Here is a 26,310-nt window from a genome sequence, read left to right on the forward strand (position 1 = left end):
TCTCGGGAGATCAGTGATCTGTAATATGAACGCAGACATGACCCTAACACCAAACCAGAAATCCCCGTAAGATGAATTGTTTTTATTGAAACGAATCTTAGTCAAAGTTCGTGTAAACTGCGGTGGGTGCTTCAGAAAATGATTGAAGTGAAGAACGGTAAGTAGAAGATTTATTGCTTATGTTTGGGAATATTATCCTTTTTTCTTGGATGCTTATTTCTAAACGAGAAAACAGTGTATTAGCGGCAGAATCTGCCCGGGTCTCTGAGTGGAAACCGTAATGAATTATTCATGTTCAGTTCAGATGCACCACGACTTCTTCCACACTCTGTCATTTGGTAAACTGTCCCTCGTTCATCCTAATCAGAGATACTAGAACAACGGGTTGATAATACGCCAAGTTTGGTAAATAAATTCTTTACTCTTATCGTAAGAAGCGAACTTATTTATTTCCTGGTTAAAGCGCCTTGCGAAAGTATTCATATCTCTTGCTTTCACATTTTGTTCCACCACAACAGTAAACTCAGTGTACTTCATTATGATTGAGACATTTAAGAGGGGAAAGAAAAATGATTAAAATGTGTTTTTGTCTGTCTTTAACTTGATATGCCTAAGTATTGGATAGTTGTGGATTTAAGGCTTGAAATAAGTCATTTTGATTTGGATCTGGAAGATAAACCTTCAGCCCAGATTCAAGTGTTTTTCAGCCTCTGACAGCTTTTCCCATTAACTGTAATCTGCTTACATGTCCTGCATGATACTGCCACAATCATGTTTTCCTGTTACAAACAGCGAAAGTGGCATCTTTTGGATTTATTTGAGCAACAACATTGTAGATGTCACTTATCCAGTTTCTCCCACTTCAGCTTTGTATCTCTGCAGCTCATCCAGAGTAACCAAGTAACCTCTAGACTGCTTTTCTGAATAATTCTGTTCCCACCTGGCTGCTCACTTTAGGCAAACAGACATAGTTTGACAGGTTTGCAGTTGTTTAATCCTCTTTCTATTTCAGATGATGGATTGAACAGTGCGGCTTGTTCAATAACATTCTCTAACAAACCTTTACACTGAGAACACTGGAGTCTAATTGCACTATATATTATGTTCCATTTCATAATCAAAATAAACTACCTTGTGTTGGTCTTTCATTTGAAATTCTAATGGATAAACTTGACAGAATGTGAAAAGATTCAATGGATACAAAAATGTCTTTAAAGCACTTTATAGACATTACAACAAAAATGTAATAATAAATATGAGTCTTAAGGGATGAATGGATCGGTGCATAGAGTCTGAATACAAGTCTTTATTGCAATTTGGGCTACACAATACATATGGTAGTAATGATACTGATTATTAACCCAAATTTTCAGCACTCTTTATTTTTATTTTTCCTCATTACCCCTGCTGTCCCTGAGCTTTAGTATCTACCTCACTAAAATCTAACTTCTTTGTGGGCATAAAATGCATTAAAACATTTCCTACCTGGACAAATATGTTTATATTGGCATGCAGAGTTTCAAGAAATTTAACCTGAAATATTACGATGTACGATAATTCATCCAAGGAGTTGTTTGGGAGTGCAATATTTTACTTATAAAATTTTTGATGACGGTTCTGATTCAGTTCAGCTCTAAAACTCACTGGCTGTTTCTGTTTCACTTTGTTTCTTGCCTGAGCTGACATTTTGCTTCACATTTCCATTATAGTCTGCTCTACATATGCTTATTGTGTCTTGCTTATTTGATCACTGTTTTTAGGCGCTGCAGTTTAAATTCAGACATGGAAGAGTCCAGCGAGACTTATGATGTCCATGAGACAAACAGTCCCATTTCGTGGGAAGACCACCAGTGTCAGAGCATGGAGGAGAGAACTGAATGCCTCCGAAGGAAGATCAAGTACTACTTCATGAATCCGTGTGAGAAATACCACGCCCGGGGACGGATACCTTGGAAACTCATGCTGCAGATTGTCAAAATTGCTATAGTTACCATGCAGGTTTGTAGCTCTGTCAGATGCAATCAGAAGAATGACACTTCACTTTTTCTTGTCTCAAACTTCATCTGAAATGATTTTTGGTCACTGCAGCTGGTCTTATTTGGCCTGAGCAATCAGATGGTCGTTACTTTCAAGGAAGAAAATCTGCTGACCTTCAAGCACCTTTTCCTCAAAGATTATGTTGACGGAAGCATGGAAGCCTACGCCGTTTACAGACAAGCTGACGTTTATGATCACATCGACTACATTATTACTCAGGTGAGAGATATTATTGCTTGAATGAAAATTCATGTGACATTACCAATATTTTTGCTTTTGTGCTGCTGTTAATTATTGATGGACTTTTACCACTCTAGAGCCTTATATAACATGAAAGCCTGCAGATTGTATGTCACCACGGCACTGGACTTTGTTCACCTCCTTTCAGTTTTCCATTGATCATGATTGTGCTGTTCTGTCAAATAACTTGGTTTATGCATGCTACTGAGTTTCTTCTCCACCGTACTTTGTTATCCTCTCAGGTGTTGTCAGACTAATTTGAATGGTTTACAATTGCCCATTTACAGTACGGACTTCTGCACAACAACACTGTTGGGAATCATGAATATGAGAAAAATGGCTCTTCCTACAACCCGCTGCTTCTCTGTCAGAACTTCTACAGGAATGGCAGCATCTACCCTGGAAGTGAAACCTTTGAAATTGACGCTCATGTGGACACGGGTAAACGTTGTCATAGTTGTAACTCATGATTATCAGCTGCAAAAGTTAATTTATTTTTTTCATTTAATTCACAAAGTGAAACTTGTAGCATCATTATGAAGAGTGTTTATTTATGATACATGTGATGAGTATGGCTTACAGTGAAGGAAGAAAGACAATTTCTCAGAAAATTAGGTTATTGTATAGACCCCATAGTCACAGTGAAGACTGCTGACTTCACTGGACAGTTTTATGGACATCCTCAGGAAAAACAGTGAGCCACAAAAAGCCATTGCTAAAGACGCTGACTGTTCAGTGTTCTAATGCAAAATCGTAGCTTTAAAGATAAGTGGAGGGAAAAAGCAAGAAGAATAACTGCAGCGCTGCGAGAATTGTACAGCAAAGCTCTTTCTAGGGATCAGCGCCTCTGGAGGATATCAGTGCATCAAAAGCCACCACACTTTAACACAATGAGGAAGTTTTAGATGCTTTATGAAAATATTGCTTTCATTTTCAAGCAGAAGACGTGACACTTTGTCACACTGTGAAAAATACCAATGGCCACTTTACTGACCATGCAAAAGAAGGCCAGGTATTGATTGCATGTGCTGTAGAGTGCAAGGACATGTTGATAAAATGTATTAAAGACACTTCATTAAAATATACTTATTAAAATATATTTCCTCTTAAGATTTTATATTTATGCTTAACTTTCTGTCAGATGGAAGTCAAATTTCTTGCTTATGTACACAAACTAGGTTAATAAAACTGATTCAGATTTCTGATGAAAAAAAAATAAAAATTTATTTTCATATTCAAAAACAGAATTTTTTTTTTTCTTCAACTGAACCATAATCATCAAAAGCAAGAGAAATAAATCCTCGAAATATGTCTCTCTCTGTGTAATGTTAGTGTGTCATTTAAGAATTTATTTATTATATAGTGGAACTGATTTGGCTTTTTAGTGATGCTGCACCTCCTCCAAAACAGCATTAGGGTTTTCCTTCCATGTGACGTTTCAAAGCATTTCTCCATGACTCATCAGTCTGTGCAGAACAATGTCTCTTCTGCACAGACTAACAACTAATCCAAACATGAAACGGCGGAGGTTTTGCATAACTTTTCGTGGTTTCTGGAAATGCAGACAGTTCCTGCTTCACAGTCTTGCGTTGTCAGAAGCTTTTTGTTTCGCAGACCGGAAGAAACTGCACTTCCCAAAAGAGGAATAAATGCTTGGCTAGTCATTTCAGAGAAGCTCTATTTATCTCAAAAGGATTCAATAAGTAGTCTTGCCTTTCTGGAGAGCGTCAGTTCTGGTTATGCACAGTAAGCAGCCTTATTTGGTCACAGGAGTAACTTGTAGTACAAGTTTCTGTAACTGAACTATGTTAACTAAGCTGATCCAAAAATCATCAGACATCAAACATCTTAGAACATAAAACTGAGGAATTACCCTGGCTACTGATGACACAGTGAATGTATAACAGGAGCTTTCTTAGTAAACAAAAAAGAGCTCATTGGAGCATTAAAAAAAAGTCTAATTTACCTTCAACAATCTGAGTGGTTGCTTTGTAAATCTGGACATGAAACTGTTAACCAGAAAGCTCATCAGCTGGAACTGCATGAGATTGAGGAAGCAAAGAAGAAAAGAATCCAGCACAACCTGGCCTGCTTAAAGCTACACCAGGTCAAGACAGCTTGGCAGAGAGGAACAAAAACAAAGCTAACATGTTGAATGCATCCCAGTAGAATTGTTCTACAATGTAGAGAATCGCATTAATAAAGAACCCTGATGGATAATCACGTGTTTGTTGTCCCTCTGTAACAGAATGCCTTAAAATCTATCCAGCCAATCCCGTACCACTGCGTGACATGCCTGAAAACTTTGAACTGCATTTTAAAAGGTTGGTGAAAAATGTTTGTCTCTTAAGTAAATAAAACTTCCTTTAGTTCTCTTGTAATATGTAGTTTTTTTTTCATCTTGTTCTTTTTTGCAGGCTGCTCCTTGTGAAGATCACATTCGCTGTAATGGCCATTAATCTGCAAACTGTGAGATATCGAGAGCTGCCTGACTGCTACGACTTCACTGTCATTGTATGTTTGTTTTTGTTTTTTTACCTCGGTAAACAGAAATAGTTCGCATTGGAAATACTAAAAAATTACTTAACTACATCTGTAATAATACCAAGAAAGAGTTTAATGAGATTGCTTCCTTCCTGGATTTAATTAAAAATTGTGATAAAAAAAAAAAGATATTTCCTCTCACTGAGAAACATCTGTTGACAGATTACTTTTAACAATCAAGCTCACAGCGGCAGAATGAAAGTCGACCTGGAAATGGATGTGGAAATCAACGAATGCAAAGACTGGAAAGTCACTGGAGCCTGTAAGTTCACCAAACTGGGCGCAAACTAAGTGGGTATTCTTTAACCCGAGACTAAAAGACTTTTTATTTTCATTTCATTCGTTTAGCTGCAAGAAAGATCTACCTGACTGTGATGTTCGACTGCGTCATCCTCATAACCTGCATCACCTCCTTTGTGCTCTGCACACGCTCAGTGGTCAAAGGGGTTCTGCTGATGTTTGTGAGTAAAATACATTTTTCTCAATAAATTTAAATGTATGTCGACATTTATTTTGTTTTGTGAAAGTTTACTCAATATACTAAATTAAAACTGTCCTCAGAGATCACTGCTGGTGGTTTTATTGACTTGGGATGTGTGGTTCTAGTTCTGTCAGCATAAACAGGAACGTGACTTCACGTTCATACTTATCTTAAAACTACCAAAGGACAAATGACAGATAATTTTGTCATGTATGAGCTGCCTGGTTTTAATAGGAGTGACCGATTATTTCTTAGCTTTACAGTCTTCTTTGTGTTTCATGTTCGTAAAAAACCAAAACTCTCTTCTTTTTTTGTAAACAGGAGTACAGCCGTCATTGCAGAACACACTCTGGTAGAAACGTGCCGTGGTCGGACAAGCTGGAGTTTGTGAGCGGCTGGTACATCCTGATCATCGTCAGCGACACGCTGACCATCATAGGGTCCATTCTCAAGATAGAGATTGAGTCTAAGGTAATGAAGGCTTCTTTAGAAACTTCATGACTACCAGTTTCTGCATCATCATCAGACCAACCAGAATTTTTTATTATACTTAGGTATGCAAGCTTAAGCTTAACTATTCCACTTTTCTTCCAGGTTTTTACAAGCTACGATGTGTGCAGCATCTTCCTCGGCACCGGCACCATGTTTGTTTGGATCGGAGTCATCCGTTACATGGGTTACTTCAAGAAGTATAACGTATGAATCTAAGTCTAATCCATCCATTGTCTATGTCTAACTTTAAAGAAGCATAATCGGTAAACAACAATTATAGTAAAATTGGACCAATATTCTAGTCACTTCTACGCTGATCACTTCTTAAAATGCTGTTAAAAATAAAAATAATGTCATTAGAAAGCCTTATCAAGTGTATGGTTTAGTTGTGAGGCTATTTTTCAGCAGATGTACTTCTTATAATTAATAATAAGGTCAAAAGACTTACATTATGCATCCATCCATCCATTTTCTTCCTCTTATCCGGGGTCGGGTCACGGGGGCAGCAGCTTCAGAAGGGAGGCCCAGACTTTCCTCTCCCCAGCCACTTCTTCCAAGCCGTTCCCAGGCCAGCCGAGAGACATAGTCCCTCCAGCGTGTCCTGGGTCTTCCCCTCCTCCCAGTGGGACGTACCCAGAACACCTCACCAGGGAGGCGTCCATGAGGCATTATGACCAGATGCCGAGTCACCTCAATTGGCTCCTCTCGAAGTGAAGGAGCAGCGGCTCTACTCTGAGTGCCTCCTGGATGACTGAGCTTCTCTCTCTAAGGGAGAACCCACCCACGCGGCAGAGGAAACCCATTTCGGCCGCTTGTGTCTGTGACCTTGCTCTTTTGGCCATGACCGTAGATGAGGGTAGGAACGTAGATTGACTGGTAAATCGAGAGCTTTGCTTTTTGACTCAGCTCTCTCGTCACCACGTTCCTGTTTCGGCATTCAGGCAGAGTCTGAAGAAACTGGTTGCCTGCATGTGGCGTCCTAATTACATCATTGACTTTATTAAATCAGGGTTTCCTCAGACATCAAAGTTACAGGCTGCATAATGAAATAACGGGTGTTGGCATGACCTGTGGCCGTCTGGATTATGAGCATTTGTGAGTGAAATAGTGTGTGTTGGGTGTGTAAGGAGTGGTCTGTTTGTAAAGTAAGTGTGTGTGTTCAATAGATGTGTGTGTGCTAATTTGTCAAATGGAATTGAGAATTCATAATGTTGGCATTCAGCACCCAAGTCTGTGTTGACCGACAGCTTCAGTTTATTACATTGCAACACTTTTAGAAGTGACCAATATAGAAGTGACTGAAGTTTTTGGTCAGATTTGATCATTTTACAGAAAAGAAAAAATGAGTGCATTTGTTTGGATGCAACTCATACGACAGCAGCTGATGGGCCCAATCCATATATATGTTCCACATTAATTAAGCCTCATTTATACACTTACTGAGACACTTGGAGGTTTTGTTAACTGCAAGAAATAGTTTGAAATCTGTTTAAACAGCTGCAGAATGAAAATATTTCAGCATTAACTGCAAAAATATTCAAGAAGTTAAACTCTTAAGGTTTACAGTCACTGTGTAATGAAACAGTTCAGTTATCAAAGGAAAGATCTATTAATGCAGTGCAGTGAAACACATTAATAATCCTGTGTCAATGTTTATATTTTCATAAATAAAATGAGATTCAGACCAGATATATTTAAAGAGTTTACAGTCTGAAGGTTTTTATCCTGGGAAAAAGAAAATCTGCTATAGTTTGGATTCTGAAGCCATTTAAAATCTATTAGTTCTGATTGAAATCAGCTTTTCTCATTTCCAATTAACCTCCTTTCACTGCAGTGTGACAGACTTTGTGGATGTAAATATGTCTTCTTAAAGAGGAATATTCAGACTATTTAAAATATAACCAAGATAAGCATTCATACATTAACATGCACTTTGCAAGACTTGCTGTAGCTTCGTTTTGAAAAAGAATAAATTTAGAAAATTCAGTTTGTAATCTTAGATTTAAAATAATTTTTTTTTTTTCGCCTGCTTTTAGATTCTCATCGTGACGCTCCGGGCAGCTTTTCCAAACGTTATCCGTTTCATCTGTTGTGCTGGAATAATATACATAAGCTACTGTTTTTGTGGCTGGATCGTGATTGGCCCGTATCACGAAAAGGTAACGACACACCGTCGTGTATTTGGATTAAACAGAAATCTAATGTATTTGACAGTTTTTCATTCTGACCTGTTGTTTAGTTCCGGACCTTAAACACTGTGTCAGAGTGTTTGTTCTCACTGATCAACGGAGACGACATGTTCCCTACATTCAAAGAGATGAAGCAGAAGAGCAGCCTGGTGTGGATTTTCAGCAGAGTCTACCTCTACACCTTTGTGTCGCTCTTCATCTACATGATCCTCAGTCTTTTCATCACAATAATCACCGACACATACGACACAGTCAAGGTACAGGCAGCAATAAGTGCACCGTTTGCAGTATTAATAATTAATGCCCTGTTAGGATCTTTAAACCAGAACAGCCATTCTGACACTAAAGTTTGCCCCCTTTTTTTGATTTCCTTTCGTTTAGCAGCAGCAGGAGAACGGAGTCCCAATATCAGAGCTGCAGAAGTTTCTCTCTGTGTGTAAAGATCTGCCAAATTCTGGAGTTTACAGACTTGAAAAGAACAAGAGCTGCATCATTAGCTGCTGCATCAACAGGTAAGATCACATATCTACATCTGTTCTTTTTTTATTTTATAACTTTAATTTTTGTTGATGTTATTAGAGTACACACAAGAAGAAAGGTCAAACAATACATAGAAACTATAAAAGACAAAAAATACAGAACAATTGGACAAAAATCACACACCAGGGGGAGACTCTTATTTTAGTAACACTAAACACAAGGGGACCATTCATATCCAAAATTAATCCTGTATCGTTGATGTGAAGTTTGTCCATTTTTCCCATTTGTCCAGGCATTGCTGTTCCTGTGTCCTCAGTCCATCTCAAATAGTCTGTATCCACTCCTTTGTGGTAGGAGGTTCAGATTTGCACCACTTTCTGGTTACCACCTTTTTGGCTGCCACCAACAGAAGTTTTAACAAATAACATTCATTATTAAGTACGATATTGTCCAAAAGACCCAGGTATAACACCAGGCCAGAGTTAGGTATTGAGTAACCCAATATTGTTACAATCTTATTGTGTATTTCGTTCCAGAACTGTGTAATTCTGGCAAAGCCAGAAAATATGCGCGTGATTAACATTAAGTGCTCCACAATCTCTCCAACATGGCTGAGCTCTAGATTTGAATTTACTAGTAATTTGGGGTGTTGTAAAAAATCTGATTATATTCTTCCAACAAGGTTCTCTCCAAATTCTGGAAGAGGATGTTGTAATTTGGGTCTTCCAAATATTCAGCCAGCCATCTTCGGTTGGCAGAATATCCAATTCCCTCTCCCATTTTGTTTTAATATTCAATGTGTTAGTGCCTCTATTTTCTAACAGATATTTATAGAGTAAAGACACTATTCTGTGTTTTTTACCCTTATTGGTCTCGATCAGCATTTTGACAATCCCATTTTCATTTGGGTCAATTTTTTATTTTATTTCTTTGTTATAAAGTCCCTTAATTGTAGGTATCTAAACTATCTTGAGTTCTTAGAGCAAACTCTTGCTGTAGTTCCTGGAAACTTTTAAAGTGCCCATCTTAAGGACCACACATAATGCTGTTTCTAGCCATTGTTTAAATTGTGGGTCTTGAATAAAATATTTATTGTAGGCTGGCCACTGGATCAGACATAATAGTTTCTCTAATTTGCATTTTCGGATTATATATAACCATTTACCCATTGAAAAACTAATAGCATTAACATTCTTAAGTGTATTCTGAGTGGTCTCTATAGCTCCAATGATACTCTGCAATTCTCTTCCATTGACTTTTTGTTCAATATTTTTCCATTTCGCTTCATAATTTTTGGCACTTATATTTATTATGGGAGTTATTTGGGCAGCATAATAATATTTTCTAAAGTCATGTAATGCCATACCTCCTTTCTCTTTTGGTATTTGTAAAGTTTCAAATTTTTAATAAACTTTGATTTCTTTTCAATTTCATATGTAAGCATTTTATCAATGTTGTTTCTTAGTTCTTTTATTTTTATAAACAGGTTGGGATTTTAGGTTAATTTGTTTTTTTTCTAGATCTGTTGAGAAACATAAGATTCTTCCATCTCCAATTTCTGTTCACAGGCTTTCCTTAGAACCATTTCTTTTGTGTTGAATTGCAAGAAATTCACAGTTCTAGATCTCGGGGCCGTGATGGGAGCCAGAGCTCGGTGTGCCGCTGAATCCGTAGTTCACTTCCATCCGGTAGCTTCAGCTGCTTGATCAGCAGATCGGCGACAAACTCTGAAACCGATCGACCTTCTTTACCTTCCGGAACTCCATAGATGCGAAGATTATTTCTCCGGCTTCGGCTCTCCAAATCCACACGTTTGTCGTTCATAGCTCTGTTCCGGATTGACGTAACAGGTGTTACGTCAATCCGCGTTTCCCCATCAGATACGGTTCCCCCTTCGTCTTCTTGCCGCTCCGCCCCGCCCACGCGGCAAAATAGGCGCGTGCTCGTGATGAGCACTGAGAAAGCACGCGCGTGGCAAGCACGCGCTTGTTCGGCGCGCTTGTCTGAGGAACTACGGACACCGTGAAAGCTCAAACAACATGTTTCGGCAAAGTTGTCACTTTCTTCACGTTTTTGCGGGAAACTAATAGTAATAATACTAATAATTATAATAAATATAATAAATATATATGTTATACATATTATGATTATAATAAATAATATATATTTTATACATATATTATAATTATAATACATAATATATGTTATATATATATATATATATATATATATATATATATATATATATATATATATATATATATATAATAATTATAATACATAATTTATGTTATAGTTATAATTATAATATATATATGTTGTATATATTATAATTATAACATGTTGTATATATTATAATTATAATAGATAGATAGATAGCATAATGCTATATGAATTAAAAACAGGGCAATGCAATTTAATGCTCAATATTACCCATCAGATACCGTTTTCCCTGTTTTACAGTGGGGGAACGCTATCTGATGGCCATAAATCTCCCTTCAGATACCGTTTCCTCTGTCTTAAAGTGGGGGAACGCTATCTGATGGCCATAAATCTCCCATCAGATACCGTTTCCCCTGTTTTAAAGTGGGGGAACGCTATCTGATGGCCATAAATTTCACATCAGATAACGTTCCCCCTGTTTTACAGTGGGGGAACGGTATCTGATGGAGACATTTCACCCATCAGATAGCGTTCCCCCTATCTTAAAATTACCCATCAGATAGCGTTCCCCCTGTTTTACAGTGGGGGAACGCTATCTGATGGCCATAAATCTCCCATCACATACCGTTTCCCCTGTTTTAAAGTGGGGGAACGCTATCTGAAGGCCATAAATCTCCCATCACATACCGTTTCCCCTGTTTTAAAGTGGGGGAACGCTATCTGATGGCCATAAATCTCCCATCAGATACCGTTTCCCCTGTTTTAAAGTGGGGGAACGCTATCTGATGGCCATAAATCTCCCATCAGATACCGTTTCCCCTGTTTTACAGTGGGGGAACGGTATCTGATGGAGACATTTCACCCATCAGATAGCGTTCCCCCACTGTAAAACAGGGTGAACACTATCTGATGGGTGATTTTAACATAGGGGGAACGGTATCTGATGGGTGAAATGTCTCCATCAGATAGTGTTCCCCCACTGTAAAACAGGGGGAACGCTATCTGATGGGTGAAATATGGCCATCAGATAGCGTCCCCCCACTGTAAAACAGGGGGAACGGTATCTGATGGGTGAAATGTCTCCATCAGATAGTGTTCCCCCACTGTAAAACAGAGTGAACACTATCTGATGGGTGATTTTAACATAGGGGGAACGGTATCTGATGGGTGAAATGTCTCCATCAGATAGTGTTCCCCCACTGTAAAACAGGGGGAACGCTATCTGATGGGTGATTTTAACATAGGGGGAACGCTATCTGATGGGTGAAATGTCTCCATCAGATACCGTTCCCCCACTGTAAAACAGGGGGAACGTTATCTGATGTGAAATTTATGGCCATCAGATAGCGTTCCCCCACTTTAAAACAGGGGAAACGGTATCTGATGGGAGATTTATGGCCATCAGATAGCGTTCCCCCACTTTAAAACAGGGGAAACGGTATCTGATGGGTGAAATATGGCCATCAGATAGCGTTCCCCCACTTTAAGACAGAGGAAACGGTATCTGAAGGGAGATTTATGGCCATCAGATAGCGTTCCCCCACTGTAAAACAGGGAAAACGGTATCTGATGGGTAATATTGAGCATTAAATTGCATTGCCCTGTTTTTAATTCATATAGTATTATGCTATCTATCTATCTATTATAATTATAATATATACAACATGTTATAATTATAATATATACAACATATATATATTATAATTATAACTATAACATAAATTATGTATTATAATTATATATATATATATATATATATATATATATATATATATATATATATATATATATATATATATATATATATATATATAACATATATTATGTATTATAATTATAATATATGTATAAAATATATATTTATTATAATCATAATATGTATAACATATATATTTATTATATTTATTATAATTATTAGTATTATTACTATTAGTTTCCCGCAAAAACGTGAAGAAAGTGTGACAACTTTGCCGAAACATGTTGTTTGAGCTTTCACGGTGTCCGTAGTTCCTCAGACAAGCGCGCCGAACAAGCGCGTGCTTGCCACGCGCGTGCTTTCTCAGTGCTCATCACGAGCACGCGCCTATTTTGCCGCGTGGGCGGGGCGGAGCGGCAAGAAGACGAAGGGGGAACCGTATCTGATGGGGAAACGCGGATTGACGTAACACCGGGTCTGCGCCTCGGTGATCCCGCCCTTCTGGTTCTGCAGCTCGCGCATCATTTCCTCTCTGAATCTGTTGAGATCTTCCTTCATTGTTGCCTTTACATCTTCTTTGAGTTCTTCTATGTCTTGCTTCATCCCGTTTTTAAACTCTTTTAAGTCTTTAGAAAGCGTCTTGATACTCTCCAGTAACGCGTGTTGCAAGTTATCGCTAGTTTTCCTCGTGGTAGCATTAGCCTCATCCTCACTACCGTCTCCCGACTGTTCGCCAGTATCTTGTGTTTTAGACGTTTTCTTTTCGGTCTTGTTAATTTTCGGCATCTTCCCCCTTTAAGCGGTTTAGACTGAAGATTTGGTAATTATCTCAGTTAAGCAGGTGGGGTTAAATTTAAATACCGACATGGAGGCAGAGGCACAAAAAGTGGGTATGCAGCACCAGAGGGGGCGCCAAAACCCCGTCTGGAGGGGGCTACGCGCCGATTATGTTTTCCCATACACTTTTCAGAGCGCCTCACGCTCCTTCACCTCTCGCACATAACTAGGTAAATGTAGCGATTTTTACACTTCACGTATCGTCGCTTCGGGGGGGTGTGGGGGGGGGGGGGATTTATGTTTTCGCATCCACCTGAATAATGTGTAGTTGCGCCACTGCATGGAGGAGCCCGTTTGTACGTGGCCATCTTGTTGCAGCGCTGACCCGGAAGGCCCCTACATCTGTTCTTTTAATATGGACTTTCATATTCAATTATATATATATATATATATATATATATATATATATATATATATATATATATATATATATATATATATATACACACACACACACACACAGTGTCCCTTCACATATATGAAATTCCAGACATTGCTAGAGTCAAACGTCTAGTCCTCTCATTCAATTTTGTACAAGTAAAAAAACAAAAAAAAAAAAAAAACAGCCAAACTTTAAATATTAAACATGGACAAACCAGAAACTAAAAGAAAACAAAAGAATAAAAGAAAGAGTTTAAGTACAGAGTGAAGGAGGAAACAGCTAAAGGACAGATGGAAGGAACAAGAAAGGAACAAATAATGGAGGGATTGAATAAAAAAAGAATGGATGGCTGGTCCATTTAGAAAAAAAAAAAAAAAGAGGATAAAATGTATAAAATATGGATTTTCTTTTTACATGTTCATCCAGTCTCTGCAAACCCTTTCAATACTCAAAGTCTGTACTTTTCCAGACTCTACAGAAACATTGTTTTTCTCCAACCACACAACTGTTTTTAAAGTAAAACTGAAACATAAGTCTTTAGGAAATCTAGAATGATCTTTTATTTGGCTCAGCTCTGATTGGATTGTAAAGGTGAGCTGCAATCAAGATAACCAAGCTTCCACAGCAGATTATTTCCTCACACCAAATGAGCCGTGGGAATAAGAAGACATTTCTTTTATTCCAAGAGCCTGTGGATCTGAAAACCTGTTTGAATAAAAGCTCAACATTTTGATCAAACATTAGCCGTTCAGCCAGGAGAGCTATACAGATCAACAGCAGGATCTGATGAAGGCTGCTATAAAATGTTCAGTGGAGAATTCAAGACACGCAGTGAAGAACTTCAAAGTCTGCATCAAAGATGAACTCCTGGCTGTGAGGAATATCAAAAGTCGACTAAAAGATTCCAGGGAAAATTTGGACAAGACTGAAAAGATTTATTTATTTTTTTAAATCACTACGAAGTGATGAAACCAAATCAGAACTAAATTAAATATTGGGCTGCTGCATATCCAAATCAGGCTTTAGATATAAAATGATATAAAACATTAAAATCAGATTTTTTTCTTTTCATTCCAGATGCAACACTCGCCAAGAGAGGCTGACATCAGAGGCGTAGCAGTTTGAGTATTTTATACTTTAGGGATTCCTGGAATCAAATAAACCTAAAAGAAACCTGCTACGAGAACAAACCGGAGAAAGATCAACTCTGGTCTGGGGTCAAAATGACACACAAACCTGAAAACATCTCGTAAATAGAAAATATAATGATTTGTAAATATAAAAACTGTGATGTTTGTACAGTAACTATGCAACTTTGGAGAAATTCCTTTGTTGTACACAAAAAACGAATCAGTGATGCTGAAAGGTAAATTGAATATTTTTTTATTTCTCCGTTGTGAGGAGAAAGAATCGGTATAAAATCCATTTTCCCATCATTACACTGGTTAACCTGTAAGTTTGTTACAATACATAAAAGTCTTTCATTTTGTAGTAATACAACCTTTGACAGTGAAACTGAAAATCATAAAGTGAGGGGCTGTAAATGGCTCCACTGCCCAGCAGCGTCACACCATTTGGGCCTCCGATCCGAGGGCAGCTCTCTCAAATCAAACTGAGGGCAGCTCTCTCAAATCAAACTGGGAAATGTGCGAGGTGGGCCATGCTCCTTTCAAGTATGCTGTCAAAAACTGAAGGCTCACAAAATATTCTGTCTGTAAATAAAAAATAGATTATATTTTGATTTAGTCTGTGGCGTCTCAATGGATTGTTTTGGTGTAATCCTCCAGAGTGAGCGGGAAGGTCAGCGGCCAGTTTGACTCAAAATGAAGGCCACCTAAAAAAAAGATACTTCAAAAAATAAAAAATCTCAGTTTCCTTTTAGCCTTTTCTGAAATCTTGACTCCTTCATGAGATGCATGTCGTCCAAACCGACATTCAGGAGTGTTGTCATGACAACTGAAAAGGCATGAGTCGAGCCACTTCGTGGGATGAGGCGGATCTCTGCCTGTCGTCAGCCCGGTTTGCTCCGAGAGACTTCAGGTGGAGCGGCGACCCGCTGCTCCTCCATCCGGTTGGACTGGGCGCGCAGGATGAGACTGAAGAAGTCCTCGTTTGGGACAGTTGGGCCCTTAGCTTTAGAAGTTGGAGCAGGGCACCGCTGATCGTTCAGCCTGGAGCCCTAAGGAGGCAACATCAGGGGTTTACTAAAAGACAACAGCTGGGTTGAAAGATAAAAAAAAGCAACAGAGCCTAAATCATGTTCCGACTCATCTAGTTTTTGTAAAACTGGATTTTTTTTTATGACCAGAAAGTAAATAAGTTTCTACTCAACTGATGAACAAAACATTTTCAAAACATCAGGGGTTAAGCCTCTGGCAAATATTGAAATGTTAAAATGAGAAACCAGCTTTCAAGCACAAACTAAAGGAAACAAAAATATATTGTTACCATTATATATGGGAATGCCCACATTAAATACAAGAAAGACATGCAGCGAGTCCTGATTAGTTCTCCGAGTGGTACATATAAAAAATAAAAAAAAATCAAGGTAATGGGAGAAAATAAAAAACATTTTAATTTCAACCAGCCTCCATTTAAGAGGATAAACAACCTCAGGAAGTGGATCAAACTAACAGGAGGCATTAAAAAACCCCGACAAGTCATTCCTTTTCACTTTCTTATTTTATTAATGTCAGCATTCATTTCAGTTTCATATTACATTTGTGGGATGCTTATGTAAAAAATAGCAGTTGACGTTGAATCTGAACATGTATTCCTTCACATTAAAAGTTTTCTGGATAAATGTACCAATCAGTGACTAGCATCTAGGTCATAGTTATTAACTGTGTGACTCATTTGGCATGAAAAAAAAAGGAGATATTCCATTTGCTGGAGACATAACACGACTCTATCCACCACCTCTCATGTCTGTCATTACCTGGCACTTCAAGAGCATGTCGAAGAAGACTTCGTCTCCCTCTGGCCCGTCAGCGTTGTCTTCGAGATGGCTGTACAGGGAGGGTGCGCGAGGAGTATCTGCACTGGAGATCAGGGCTGCAGGGACAACAAAAACCGTGATCACAAAGTGAAAAATGTCACCAGAAGGCGTCACTAAAATGCACCGAGCCTCTCATTTCCATCACCTTGAGATTGGGCTTGGTCTTTGCTGGAGGCGGAGGGCATATGAGGCGGGTTGCAGCTGCTGAGACGCAAGCCAGGTAACTGGTTGAGGCTGACTCGCTGGTCGTCCAGACGATGGGCCTGGGAGCTGGCCAGCAGCTCCAGGAAATGACCAGGATCCTGTGATGGAGTTTCGTGCTTTGAAATACCTAAAAACATAAAAACTGTGGCAAGTAAGTAAATACTCACTGCCTGGACAACACTGTGTGACTGAGGCGGAAAAGCAGGATAACTTAATCTAAAACAAATATCTAAATGAATAATATTTCACCCAAAATACAGCATTGAGTTCAGATTAACTTACAGAGTCGAGCAGTATAAATTGTGCCACTCTGCTCAGTGGAGGATGAAAGCAGGAAGACTTTGGGTGGATTATCAAACACAGGAACGAACAAACACTGAACCGTTGACACGCTGCAGTCATACCATATGTGCTGAAGTTGCAATGCTTTCTCTGAAGTAGGCATTACTAAAACTTTTTTACATTTAGTGAGGAAAGAGCAACAGGAAAAATGACCCTCAGTTTTCTTTGGTGTGCATGAGATCATTCAGAATATGAATGTTCTCACATATGGTCTGAAAACACAGGACACACTCACATTTCTCCTCAGCTACAGGTAAGGAAGAGGTAGGGGAGGGTTGGGCAGAGGAGCGGTTCAAGCCATCCAGTGTACACCTTTGGTCGTCCATTCGGTTTCCCTGGAAACGGGAGAGGAGGTCGAAGAAGGTGTCCTCCCCTATGGTATCGGGTGGCGTCGACTACGGTGTTGGGACAAAAAGAGATTTAGTAACTATTGGGAAAAAATAAATGAATTTAGAAGAAACAAAAGAAAATCAGATTGTCTACGAAGCACTTAATCTGAAAATATATTTCTTCTGACTTGTGTGTGTGAGTGAAATTTATTCTTCAATTTATTCTTATTTTAATTTTAGTATTAAATCAAATCCAGTTTTATTTGTAAAGTATATTTCAGCAACATAAAAAACAACAACCGAAACATATTTTTCCAAGTGCCGTCATTTACACATCAAAATGTTGGTTAGTGTTTCATTAATTACGGTACAGAAACGTAATTCACCACTAAAGAATACATCAATATAAATACATTAATTTTAGTCCAATATTGAATTACTAATGTGTATTCACAAAATAACCAAAGACAATAATTTAAAAAAGGTTTTTTAAGGCATACGTTTTAATGCCGACAGCTTGCAAGCTTACATTTTTACAAAAACTTTTTAGTCTCTGCACATTTTTTTTTTAATTACTATATTGAGTTCATTTTGTATTAAGGTAGCACAATCCACATATACTCTGATGGTATAGTGGTTTACAAAGCCTCAAAATAAATTGCATAAAAACTTTGCTGATGCTAACAGACATTTCTGATGTGAGTCAGAAAGGATCGTCCCACACCGTCACATTACTTCCTTTTATTAACCCTAAAAGAAGCAGATGATCTCAGAAATGTGAAGCTTTGTCACAGAATTGGTCACAATTACTGGAAACAAGTGAACGGCTCTAGAAATAAGCATCATGAGTCATGATGCATTTCTTCATCTGAGAAATACCTTAGACAGAGGCGAGTCCTCCTGGGAGGCCGGGTGCTCACTCAGGTTTTCCAAATGCTCTTTCGATTTGCTGTCCTTGTACTTCTTGCTTCTCAGGCGGTGGAAGAAAAAATGCTTGGTAGACGCCATGATTGTGTTGTTTTTTGACGAGCCGGTGAACAGATGTTCATCCCAGTCCTGGATACACAAAGATGACTTTTTAAAAAACATATCAACACAGATCGCTTAAGTTAATCATCTGTCTTCTTCATACCTGATGTGGTTCCACTTTTTCAGTTTTAACAGGACTCTGACTACGCTCCACGTTTTCTGGACTCTCTCTTCTCCTCAAAGATGACTTGCAACCTAAAGCGAGAAAGAAAACGTAACCACTTAGTAAATTTGAAATATTTTCACAGCATTTTTACAAGCAGACAGAGAAAAGGTAAAAAGTTTTCAGGAATAACATTTCTGGCAGATTTCCTGCTAGGAAATGCAGCTGAAAGCATTTGGATGTTTTAAAACCGGCATTAGTAAAAGCTCCATGCTTCCAGACAACTTCACCTGGCAGGTTGATGTAACCCTGAATGTTGTCTGCCACACCAGAGCTGTTAGTGTTGCTGTTGCTGAACATGTGGTTCAGGCTGGAGTTTGCCTTCAGGTTAACAACGATCCGCAAGTCAGATAAGTTCATCCTGGCAGTCATCTCGCTGCTCTTATCTCCAGTCTGCAGCGTTAAAAATGGAACAAAAAAACAAAACAAGTTCCAATAAACTGCTGCTAATAAAAATACAAACATTCAACACTTATGTCCTGCAGTTTAGTTTTCAACCACTAGATGGAGATGATGCTACATGAATACTCGTGTACAACTATGAAATGGGAGGTGAAGTACAAACAAACGCGCGCGCACACACACACACACACCTACCTCTTTGGCAATTTCCAGATGTTTTTCAGCGAAGAACATAGCGCTCTCGTGATTCCCCAGGGCGGTGTGAGCATTTCCTAAGCTCCAGTAGGCTCTTCCTTCTCCCACTCTGCAGGGACACAGAGGAAAACCGGCTTAGCAGATATAACTGACTGTGTGCAAAAACAACAACTCCTAATCATAAAAGACAATCTAAAGTGTGTGTACATGTTTTGCAGAGCAAACAAAATTCTCAGTTTTTGCCTGAATGTAGTCACATTGAAGGGATCTTTTAAAGGCACATTTATATCCTCCATACGTCTTTATCCTAACATTACAAATTAAGGGCTGGTTTCCTACAGAAACTTGTACTTTAATAAATCTTTAAAATACATAGCAAACGTTTGTGTACACTGTCATATATGCACCACATTAAAGCCTTTAAAAGTCCATTTCACATCACCCCATCTCCACTTTAGTCTTGCAGGTGTTCATTGCAACACCACAAAAACTGCTCCCAGTTTAAGAACCATTAAAGAAAGTCAGAGGAAAGTGAGCAATAAGCAAGTGCTGATGTGGTACCGGTCATTAAGGTCCTGAGCGATGACCAGATGTTTGAGGTGGAAGTCTATGGCTCTCTCGTAGTCTTGCAGCAGTGTGTAGGTGTTGCCCAGGCTGTAGCAGGCCTGAGCCTCCACTGCTTTGTCCTTAAACAGTCGGGCCAGCTGCAGAGTCTTCCTGAGGGCCAGAGAGACGGGGAGGAACAGGTCAAAGGAGGATGAGAGTGGGCGCAGGAGAGGGATCGGTACAGCTTTTTCACTCTCTCTTTGTTAGAGTTTTTTTTTTGCAGCAATTAGTTTGTTTTTTTTTTTGAAGGAATAAGTAATTCTCTACAGTAAACAGTTTGATTTAAAAGTCTCAAATTCTGTTTCTCAGAACACTATAAGCAGCACCATCTTTTTATCCCATCAGCAGTAAATGAAATATGCAACATTTAACAAAACAAAGTAGTCCGATTTCTGAAGAAAAGGACTAATTATTGTAAGTTTGAAAAACAGTCTGAAAGTGTTTCCTTACTTTTTGGGGTGAAATGCTTTTATATTTAGTTTGTCTAGAATGTTTTTTAGTCAATCCCAGCAATAAAAATGAGAACTCTCTCTGAAAACACTAAGTATTTAGCCACTTTTAATGAATGACGGTGCCCATGAGTGCTTTTGAGTAAAACACTGCTGCATGTCAAGATGCTACAGGTCAGTTGTGACGTTTCCTCCTCTTGCCTCTGCTGACAGCTTTATGGAAAAAGTGATTTCTTTTCTCAGAAGGACTTGGCATCTGCCCACACCGTCAGAAATATATCTGCCCGGTTTTAATGACGCTGTGCTTGATTAGACAGAAACTGTTTGACCTGAACCCCACAGAAAATCTAACGAGTGTTACGAAGAGGAAGATGAGCGACACTAGAAGCAATGATGCAGAGAAGCTGTAGCCACTAAAGCAACCTGGGCTTCCTGAACACACTGATCACATTCATGCCATGTCACACGGATGCCCGAAGCATTTGCAAAAGAAATATCGAGTACATATACTACAGAGTATATTGTTAGACTTTTCAGAAAGCCAAAATGTAAACAGGAAAAAAACCCAGAAAAAAAGACTAGAAGTATTTTTTCTGTTTTTATTTTTGTTTTAAATCAACTTCTTGGGCAATATTTGCATTTTCTGGGCTTTTCATTAGTATAATCATCAAAAATAATATTAAAGTCATTGGTAAATGTAAAGAAATGTTGAAATATATCACTATTTATTGAATCAATCCAATTCCCTTTCTGAATTTCTGGGAAAAAAAATGTACATTTGTGTGATATTCTGCCTGTCCAGCAACACACAAACCCCCAAGTTCATCTGCCTGCTATAAGGTGAAAATGACCCTGAGCCCAAGTTTTACTCACTTGTAATGATTAGCAGCCATTTCAAACTGGCCCAGGAATATGTATGCGTTCCCGAGGTTGCAGTGAGCCCTCCGCTCTGCAGATTTATCACCAAACTCTTTGGCAATAAGAAGCCGCTGGATAACAGAACAAAGGTGCAAATTACTGTTCCGAGGTCAGATTTCAACTCGCTCCTTATACGCATTAGGATGCTTTCTTTGTGAATACAATGCAACCAAATTGAGGAAAGTATGGAGCTAAACTGAGGCTGTAAAATTTTTCAAAAAAAAAAAAAAAAAAAAAACCTTCAATCATTTTTTAGTTTCACATCTTTTTTTCAAAATATTTCTCAGTTTTTATCATTTTAAAACCTTGTTTTCCCAGGGTTTTTTTCAGTTTCCAAAAATTTAGTTTCAAAATAATTTTTCATCTTAATTTTTTTTTTACTTTTATTTTCTTTTGAACAAACTTTGTGACCCACATTTAGCTCCACAGGAGTGCAATGTTAATCTGAACAGTGAGCTGAAGCCTACCTTTTCATGAGCAGTGACGGCTCTTTCGAAGTCGCCCAGGAGATAGTAGGTGTTCCCCAGATTCCCGTAGGTACGACCTTGAGCTGCACGGTCACCCAACTCATTCACCAACGACAAATTGGCTCTGTATTTAAAAAAAAAACAAAAAAAAAACAACAAAACTTTAATATACAGCAAAAAGGTTGTTTCACAGCACATCTGTAACGTCCAAAAAGTTGGACATTACTTTTTATCAGCTATGTATTTTATGGAAGGTGGATGGAAGTCCATTTTAACTGGATAGCCTCAGTCCACAAAACAGCACTGTGACTGAGCGACACTCCCTGTCTGAACAAAATGTTACTAAGTGATGGAAGAATTTCACGACCTTAATCATGTGATGCTCGTCATTTATCAACAATTTAAGCAAAACAAACGCCAAACCGTGGAGTTTAAAGCAGAAGTTTCTTAGCATGAGTTTTTGACAACCACCTCATCATGGCCACGTGAATACCAACTCACTCATAGAACTGTGCAGCTTTGCTAAAGGCGATTCTCGCCTCCTCTGGAAACTCTCCTGGCTCCGTCCCACTCCAGCAGATGCTCTTGCCCTTGGCGTGGTAAATGTTTCCGAAATTATACAGAGCTCGAGCTTGCCCAACCTACACCACCAACAGCAGATTTTAACAGTCAGAAACCACACAGACTATAGCTGTAATTATATACTTAAAATACACAGACATCAGATTTTCTTGTTTGTGTCCAGACTCTGAAAGCTGGTCCAGAGATTTCTGCACTGGCAGATTAACAAAAACAATGCTTTCTCATGACATTTTATTCTTTCTACTTTATGCCTATAAACGCTCGTTACTTTTTAAAACTTCAAAAATATAACGCACCTTATCAAACACAGCTCTTGTGATATCCAAATGTCTTTGGCAACAAACCAGAGCTTCGTTATACCGTCGTAAAACCTTTAAAGTGTTTCCAAGATTTCCACTGGCTTTAGCTTCTCCGAGTTCATCTCCAATTGTTCTGGAATATCACAGACAATGCAATCAAAACTGGATATTTAAAAATGGCAAAAATTACACTTAAAAAAGGTTCAATCATAAAAGGTTTTACCTGGTCAGAGTGAGGTCATGTCGATGATACTCCAGGGCTTTATTATATTCTTGGAGGTGAAAGTAAGCATTCCCCAGTTGGCTGTAGATGGCGCTGAGAATTTGGAGATCCTCTGTTCCAATTTGGATGGCCGATTCGAAAAAGGAGACACCTGCACGATAGTTACCCGCCTTACAGAGTCGCTCGCCTTCCAGAGCCAGGTCCAGGCAAGAGGACTCCATCCTGCAAGAACAAAAAAAACACAACAAATAAAGATAATCATCTGAAAACTGATCAAGAACAGTCCAGATTTTGTTCAATGACGGAAACAACAGAAATAATTGACGGCATTTTGAATGATTCCTCCCAGAGGGAAACCTCACAGTTTGGACATTTAAACACAGAAATGCACAAGCTATAAATCCAAAATAAGATGAAACATTTCCTGTCTGTCATGACCGCAAAGCTGTAAAAATGCCTCAGTTACCCCGGAATGAAAATGTGTACCTTACTTTTTAACCATAAACACAAAGTAAATTCAGACGTGTCTGGGAAGCAGAGTGCTATTTTTGAACCTGCTTTGGCTCTTTTTGTAGGCCTGATATACAACTGGAGGACTCAGGACACGGAACCATACAGCCCAATGGCGTTTTAGAACATAAAAAAGGAGTTTTAAAAAGGAAAGATTGGCAAAAATAAGAGTTCTTCTTGAAAAATAACCCCATCATTCTGACAATAATCAGTATTTTCACATCCTCTCAAAACAACTGGATGTTTTTGTTTTTAATAAATTAAAATAAAAAAAGGTTTATTTAGATTAAACCTGGCAATAGTATTCTCAGTTTGTGATTGATTCCTCGCTTATCTAGAGCTGTAAATAAGATGAACAGCTTCACAGAGTCAAATCCACTCACAACTAGTTGAAAGCAAACATCTGCCCTCAATGAATTGGGTAGAGTGTACTCTGGTTATTACTTTTTTTTTTTATACGAGGTACCATAACAAGTGAAGCTTGAAAATATATAGCCAGCATGACAATGTCCTGAAACACACAACCAGAGCTACTATGAAGTTGCTTCCTAGGAGGCACTTTAAGGTTTAGCCCAGCAGGAAACCTTTAGAGGGAACTGAAACTCCATGTCCCCAGCAGCAGCTCCAAAACCAGAAAGATCTGGAGAAGATCTGTGTGGAGGAATGGGTCAAAATCCCTGGCCAAGAACTGCAGGAAACATCTGATCTCTTCAATGGTAAACAAATGTTTCAGTACCAAACGTTAATCTGTATCAAAATCTTATTTCATGCAATCAGATGCAAAATACTTATTTAAAAAAAAAAAAAGAATTCCTAAAATTCTGTCTCAACATGTACTTATGATGAAAATTATAGACCTTTTTTGCAAGAAGGAAAACTTGAACTGGTGGTATATTAAATACTTCCTACTATAAATCAGCCTGGGGTGTGAATCATTTTTGGTTTACAAAAGATAAATAGTGCAGTTGGATGCAGGATATTTTTCTAGTGAGTGAACTCCCTGTTCATATGATGCATCTACTGTTAACCTCAACCCTAATTGGCCCGGAGGACTGATGTCGTATGAAGGTTTCCCAACCCTCCTCACACTACCTTCGGGAAGGAGCAAAAACCAACTTGTCCAAAATTAAGTATCAAAGCAGATGATGATTTTATGATGACAGAAAACTCATAAACTTGCACAACCCTGAAAGAAACCCTGTCTTCTCTGTTTGCTTGGTGAATTCAGCCGAAGTATCAGTTGCATTGCTTCCCTTTCTCTGGTCGAGTTCTGACTTGCCCAGCTGACATACGGAGCTTTGATTCGGATTAATTGGCTTAATCGTCGCAGGTCTTCGAACAGCAGAGGAAGCACAAGCACCAATCCAAAGTAAGCTTTAATTCATTTAAAAAAGTAACCGAGATTAAAAAACAAAGTATCTGACTTGGGTCTTTGCTACTTTGAGTAGCATAACCGTCTCCCTGCCTTTACTTTCTCCACTTTGGATATAAACTGATTCCACACAAGCCTCCATGAAATCCAATCTGCTGTAGAAGATTAGAAGTATACTTAGTTAATCTGAAACTCTGCATTCACTATACCCTCAACTACTAACCTACAAACCATTCTGATCACATGTGGCATTGTTGCAACGCTCTGACAAGCTTCACACAAACATGTAAACATCACCAGGACGCCTTAACCTGTTTGTTTTACTCTGACCAACAGGAAGATCCCATTTCACCAAGATGACACACACAGAAGCCAACACAAACTACTTGGAAGGCGAAAACATGCCATCAATGACACTGTGGTGCAAAACTGAAAAGATGAGCAAGTCCCAAAGATTACTTCATAACATCGTCAAGCAGATCCAGTCATGAACGCCTGCAGAGGATTCACTCCTCTGCAGAGCAAAAGCAGATGAGTCAGAGTCAGGAAAAGATAAACAGCACAATTTGAATTGCAATTTAATAATCGTGTGTAAAGAACTAACCATTTGAATCGTTGCAATTTAAAATACATGTTGGATTGTCAGATATTTCACTGAAGAGAATAACATTTGACTTTATGTTTAACGGATTGCATTTTCTTCTGCTCTAAAGTTGGACTCTAAAATTATTAAAATCCTTAAGAAAATTAAAAAGTAAATTTAAGATCAATTCTTCTTAGATATCAAGTTAGTTGCATTTGACTAAATTTTTCAATTTCTAGATTAAAATAAATTTTTACCGAGCTCTTCCTCAATGACTCAAATTTTGCTTTGCTCTTTACAAAAAACTAAAATGCATGAAGAAAATTAATCTGCAATCAAAACAATTGAATCCATACAGACTTTGAGATCCAATAGAAAAATTAACATTCATTCATGAGCAACACACAGATCCACATACCCGTTTCCTCTTCCCATGCTGATACACTCCAGGCAGGTTGACACGACCGACATTTCAAGCTTCTTGACAACCTTGTGGAGCAAATGTCGCCCTTTCTTCATAACAACCTTCCCTTTTTCCTTTTTGAACATACACATAACGCATACAGACAAAGTATAGCACCGCGGGGTGCTAACTTTACTAAGTGAATAACGAAAAAAAAAAATCCTCCTTGGATCTGCTGCTCTCTCTATGTGCACACTGCCAAGTGGTTGTCACAGCAAAACAAAGGACTTAATCCGCTCAGCCTTCGCATCGACCTTAACAGCCCAGTGCCAGAGTCGCAGACCTCTGGCCTGGGTGAACATAGATTAACCTTATGTCGTTACCAGGCTGAAATGATTTAAAGCGAGAGCAACAGGCTCTGCTGCCATATTTGGTTTAGTGCAAGTTTCTGTAGCAATTAGCCTTGAATAAAAAAAAAAACAAAAAAACAGGAATCTATAGGTCACCTGATAGTACGTGTCACTTCCAATTAGTCCAGATTTGAGTGGTAATTTTTGCCACTAGCTCTAGAGAAACCGAAAGCTTGATAAAATCTGAAGCAGAATTAGCTGAAATAAATGATAATTCACTGTTAACCTTTTTTCCAGAATCAGAATTTACATTTACCTCCATTCACCTCCTCCAGGAACTTCTTA

General features: G+C 38.5%; 2 protein-coding genes across 3 annotated transcripts in view; one reads left to right on the top strand and one right to left on the bottom strand.

The window, feature by feature from the left end:
* mcoln3b (mucolipin TRP cation channel 3b) lies at window positions 1-15,282 on the top strand. Its single transcript, XM_015008562.2, has 14 exons — window positions 1-157; window positions 1,761-1,998; window positions 2,089-2,256; window positions 2,565-2,718; window positions 4,526-4,601; window positions 4,695-4,791; window positions 4,984-5,083; window positions 5,170-5,282; window positions 5,624-5,773; window positions 5,897-5,998; window positions 7,831-7,953; window positions 8,034-8,240; window positions 8,365-8,495; window positions 14,619-15,282. Exons 2-14 carry the CDS (start codon window positions 1,783-1,785, stop codon window positions 14,656-14,658), a joined length of 1,677 nt encoding a protein of 558 aa, XP_014864048.2. The 5' UTR covers window positions 1-157; window positions 1,761-1,782; the 3' UTR covers window positions 14,659-15,282.
* LOC106930783 (G protein-signaling modulator 2-like) overlaps window positions 14,909-26,310 on the bottom strand; it is a 16,977-nt gene continuing 5,575 nt past the window's right edge. The window contains exons 1-15 of one of the 2 annotated variants that reach the window (XM_015008560.2): window positions 25,631-26,263; window positions 22,748-22,969; window positions 22,522-22,657; window positions 22,145-22,284; window positions 21,644-21,767; window positions 21,132-21,247; window positions 19,765-19,920; window positions 19,204-19,312; window positions 18,837-18,999; window positions 18,547-18,638; window positions 18,294-18,470; window positions 17,321-17,480; window positions 16,685-16,870; window positions 16,480-16,595; window positions 14,909-15,720 (exon numbers count right to left, since the gene is read on the bottom strand). In XM_015008560.2, coding sequence (XP_014864046.2) covers window positions 15,553-15,720; window positions 16,480-16,595; window positions 16,685-16,870; window positions 17,321-17,480; window positions 18,294-18,470; window positions 18,547-18,638; window positions 18,837-18,999; window positions 19,204-19,312; window positions 19,765-19,920; window positions 21,132-21,247; window positions 21,644-21,767; window positions 22,145-22,284; window positions 22,522-22,657; window positions 22,748-22,969; window positions 25,631-25,767 — 2,202 coding nt within the window. In that variant the 5' untranslated portion in view covers window positions 25,768-26,263 and the 3' untranslated portion in view covers window positions 14,909-15,552. Of the gene's footprint in view, window positions 15,721-16,479; window positions 16,596-16,684; window positions 16,871-17,320; window positions 17,481-18,293; window positions 18,471-18,546; window positions 18,639-18,836; window positions 19,000-19,203; window positions 19,313-19,764; window positions 19,921-21,131; window positions 21,248-21,643; window positions 21,768-22,144; window positions 22,285-22,521; window positions 22,658-22,747; window positions 22,970-25,630; window positions 26,264-26,310 lie in introns of those variants that run through there. The other variant, XM_015008561.2, reaches the window with a different exon arrangement.

This window comes from Poecilia mexicana, unplaced genomic scaffold, assembly GCF_051168715.1.
Source record: "Poecilia mexicana isolate PSO_F unplaced genomic scaffold, ASM5116871v1 scaffold_4, whole genome shotgun sequence".
Taxonomy (NCBI): domain Eukaryota; kingdom Metazoa; phylum Chordata; class Actinopteri; order Cyprinodontiformes; family Poeciliidae; genus Poecilia; species Poecilia mexicana.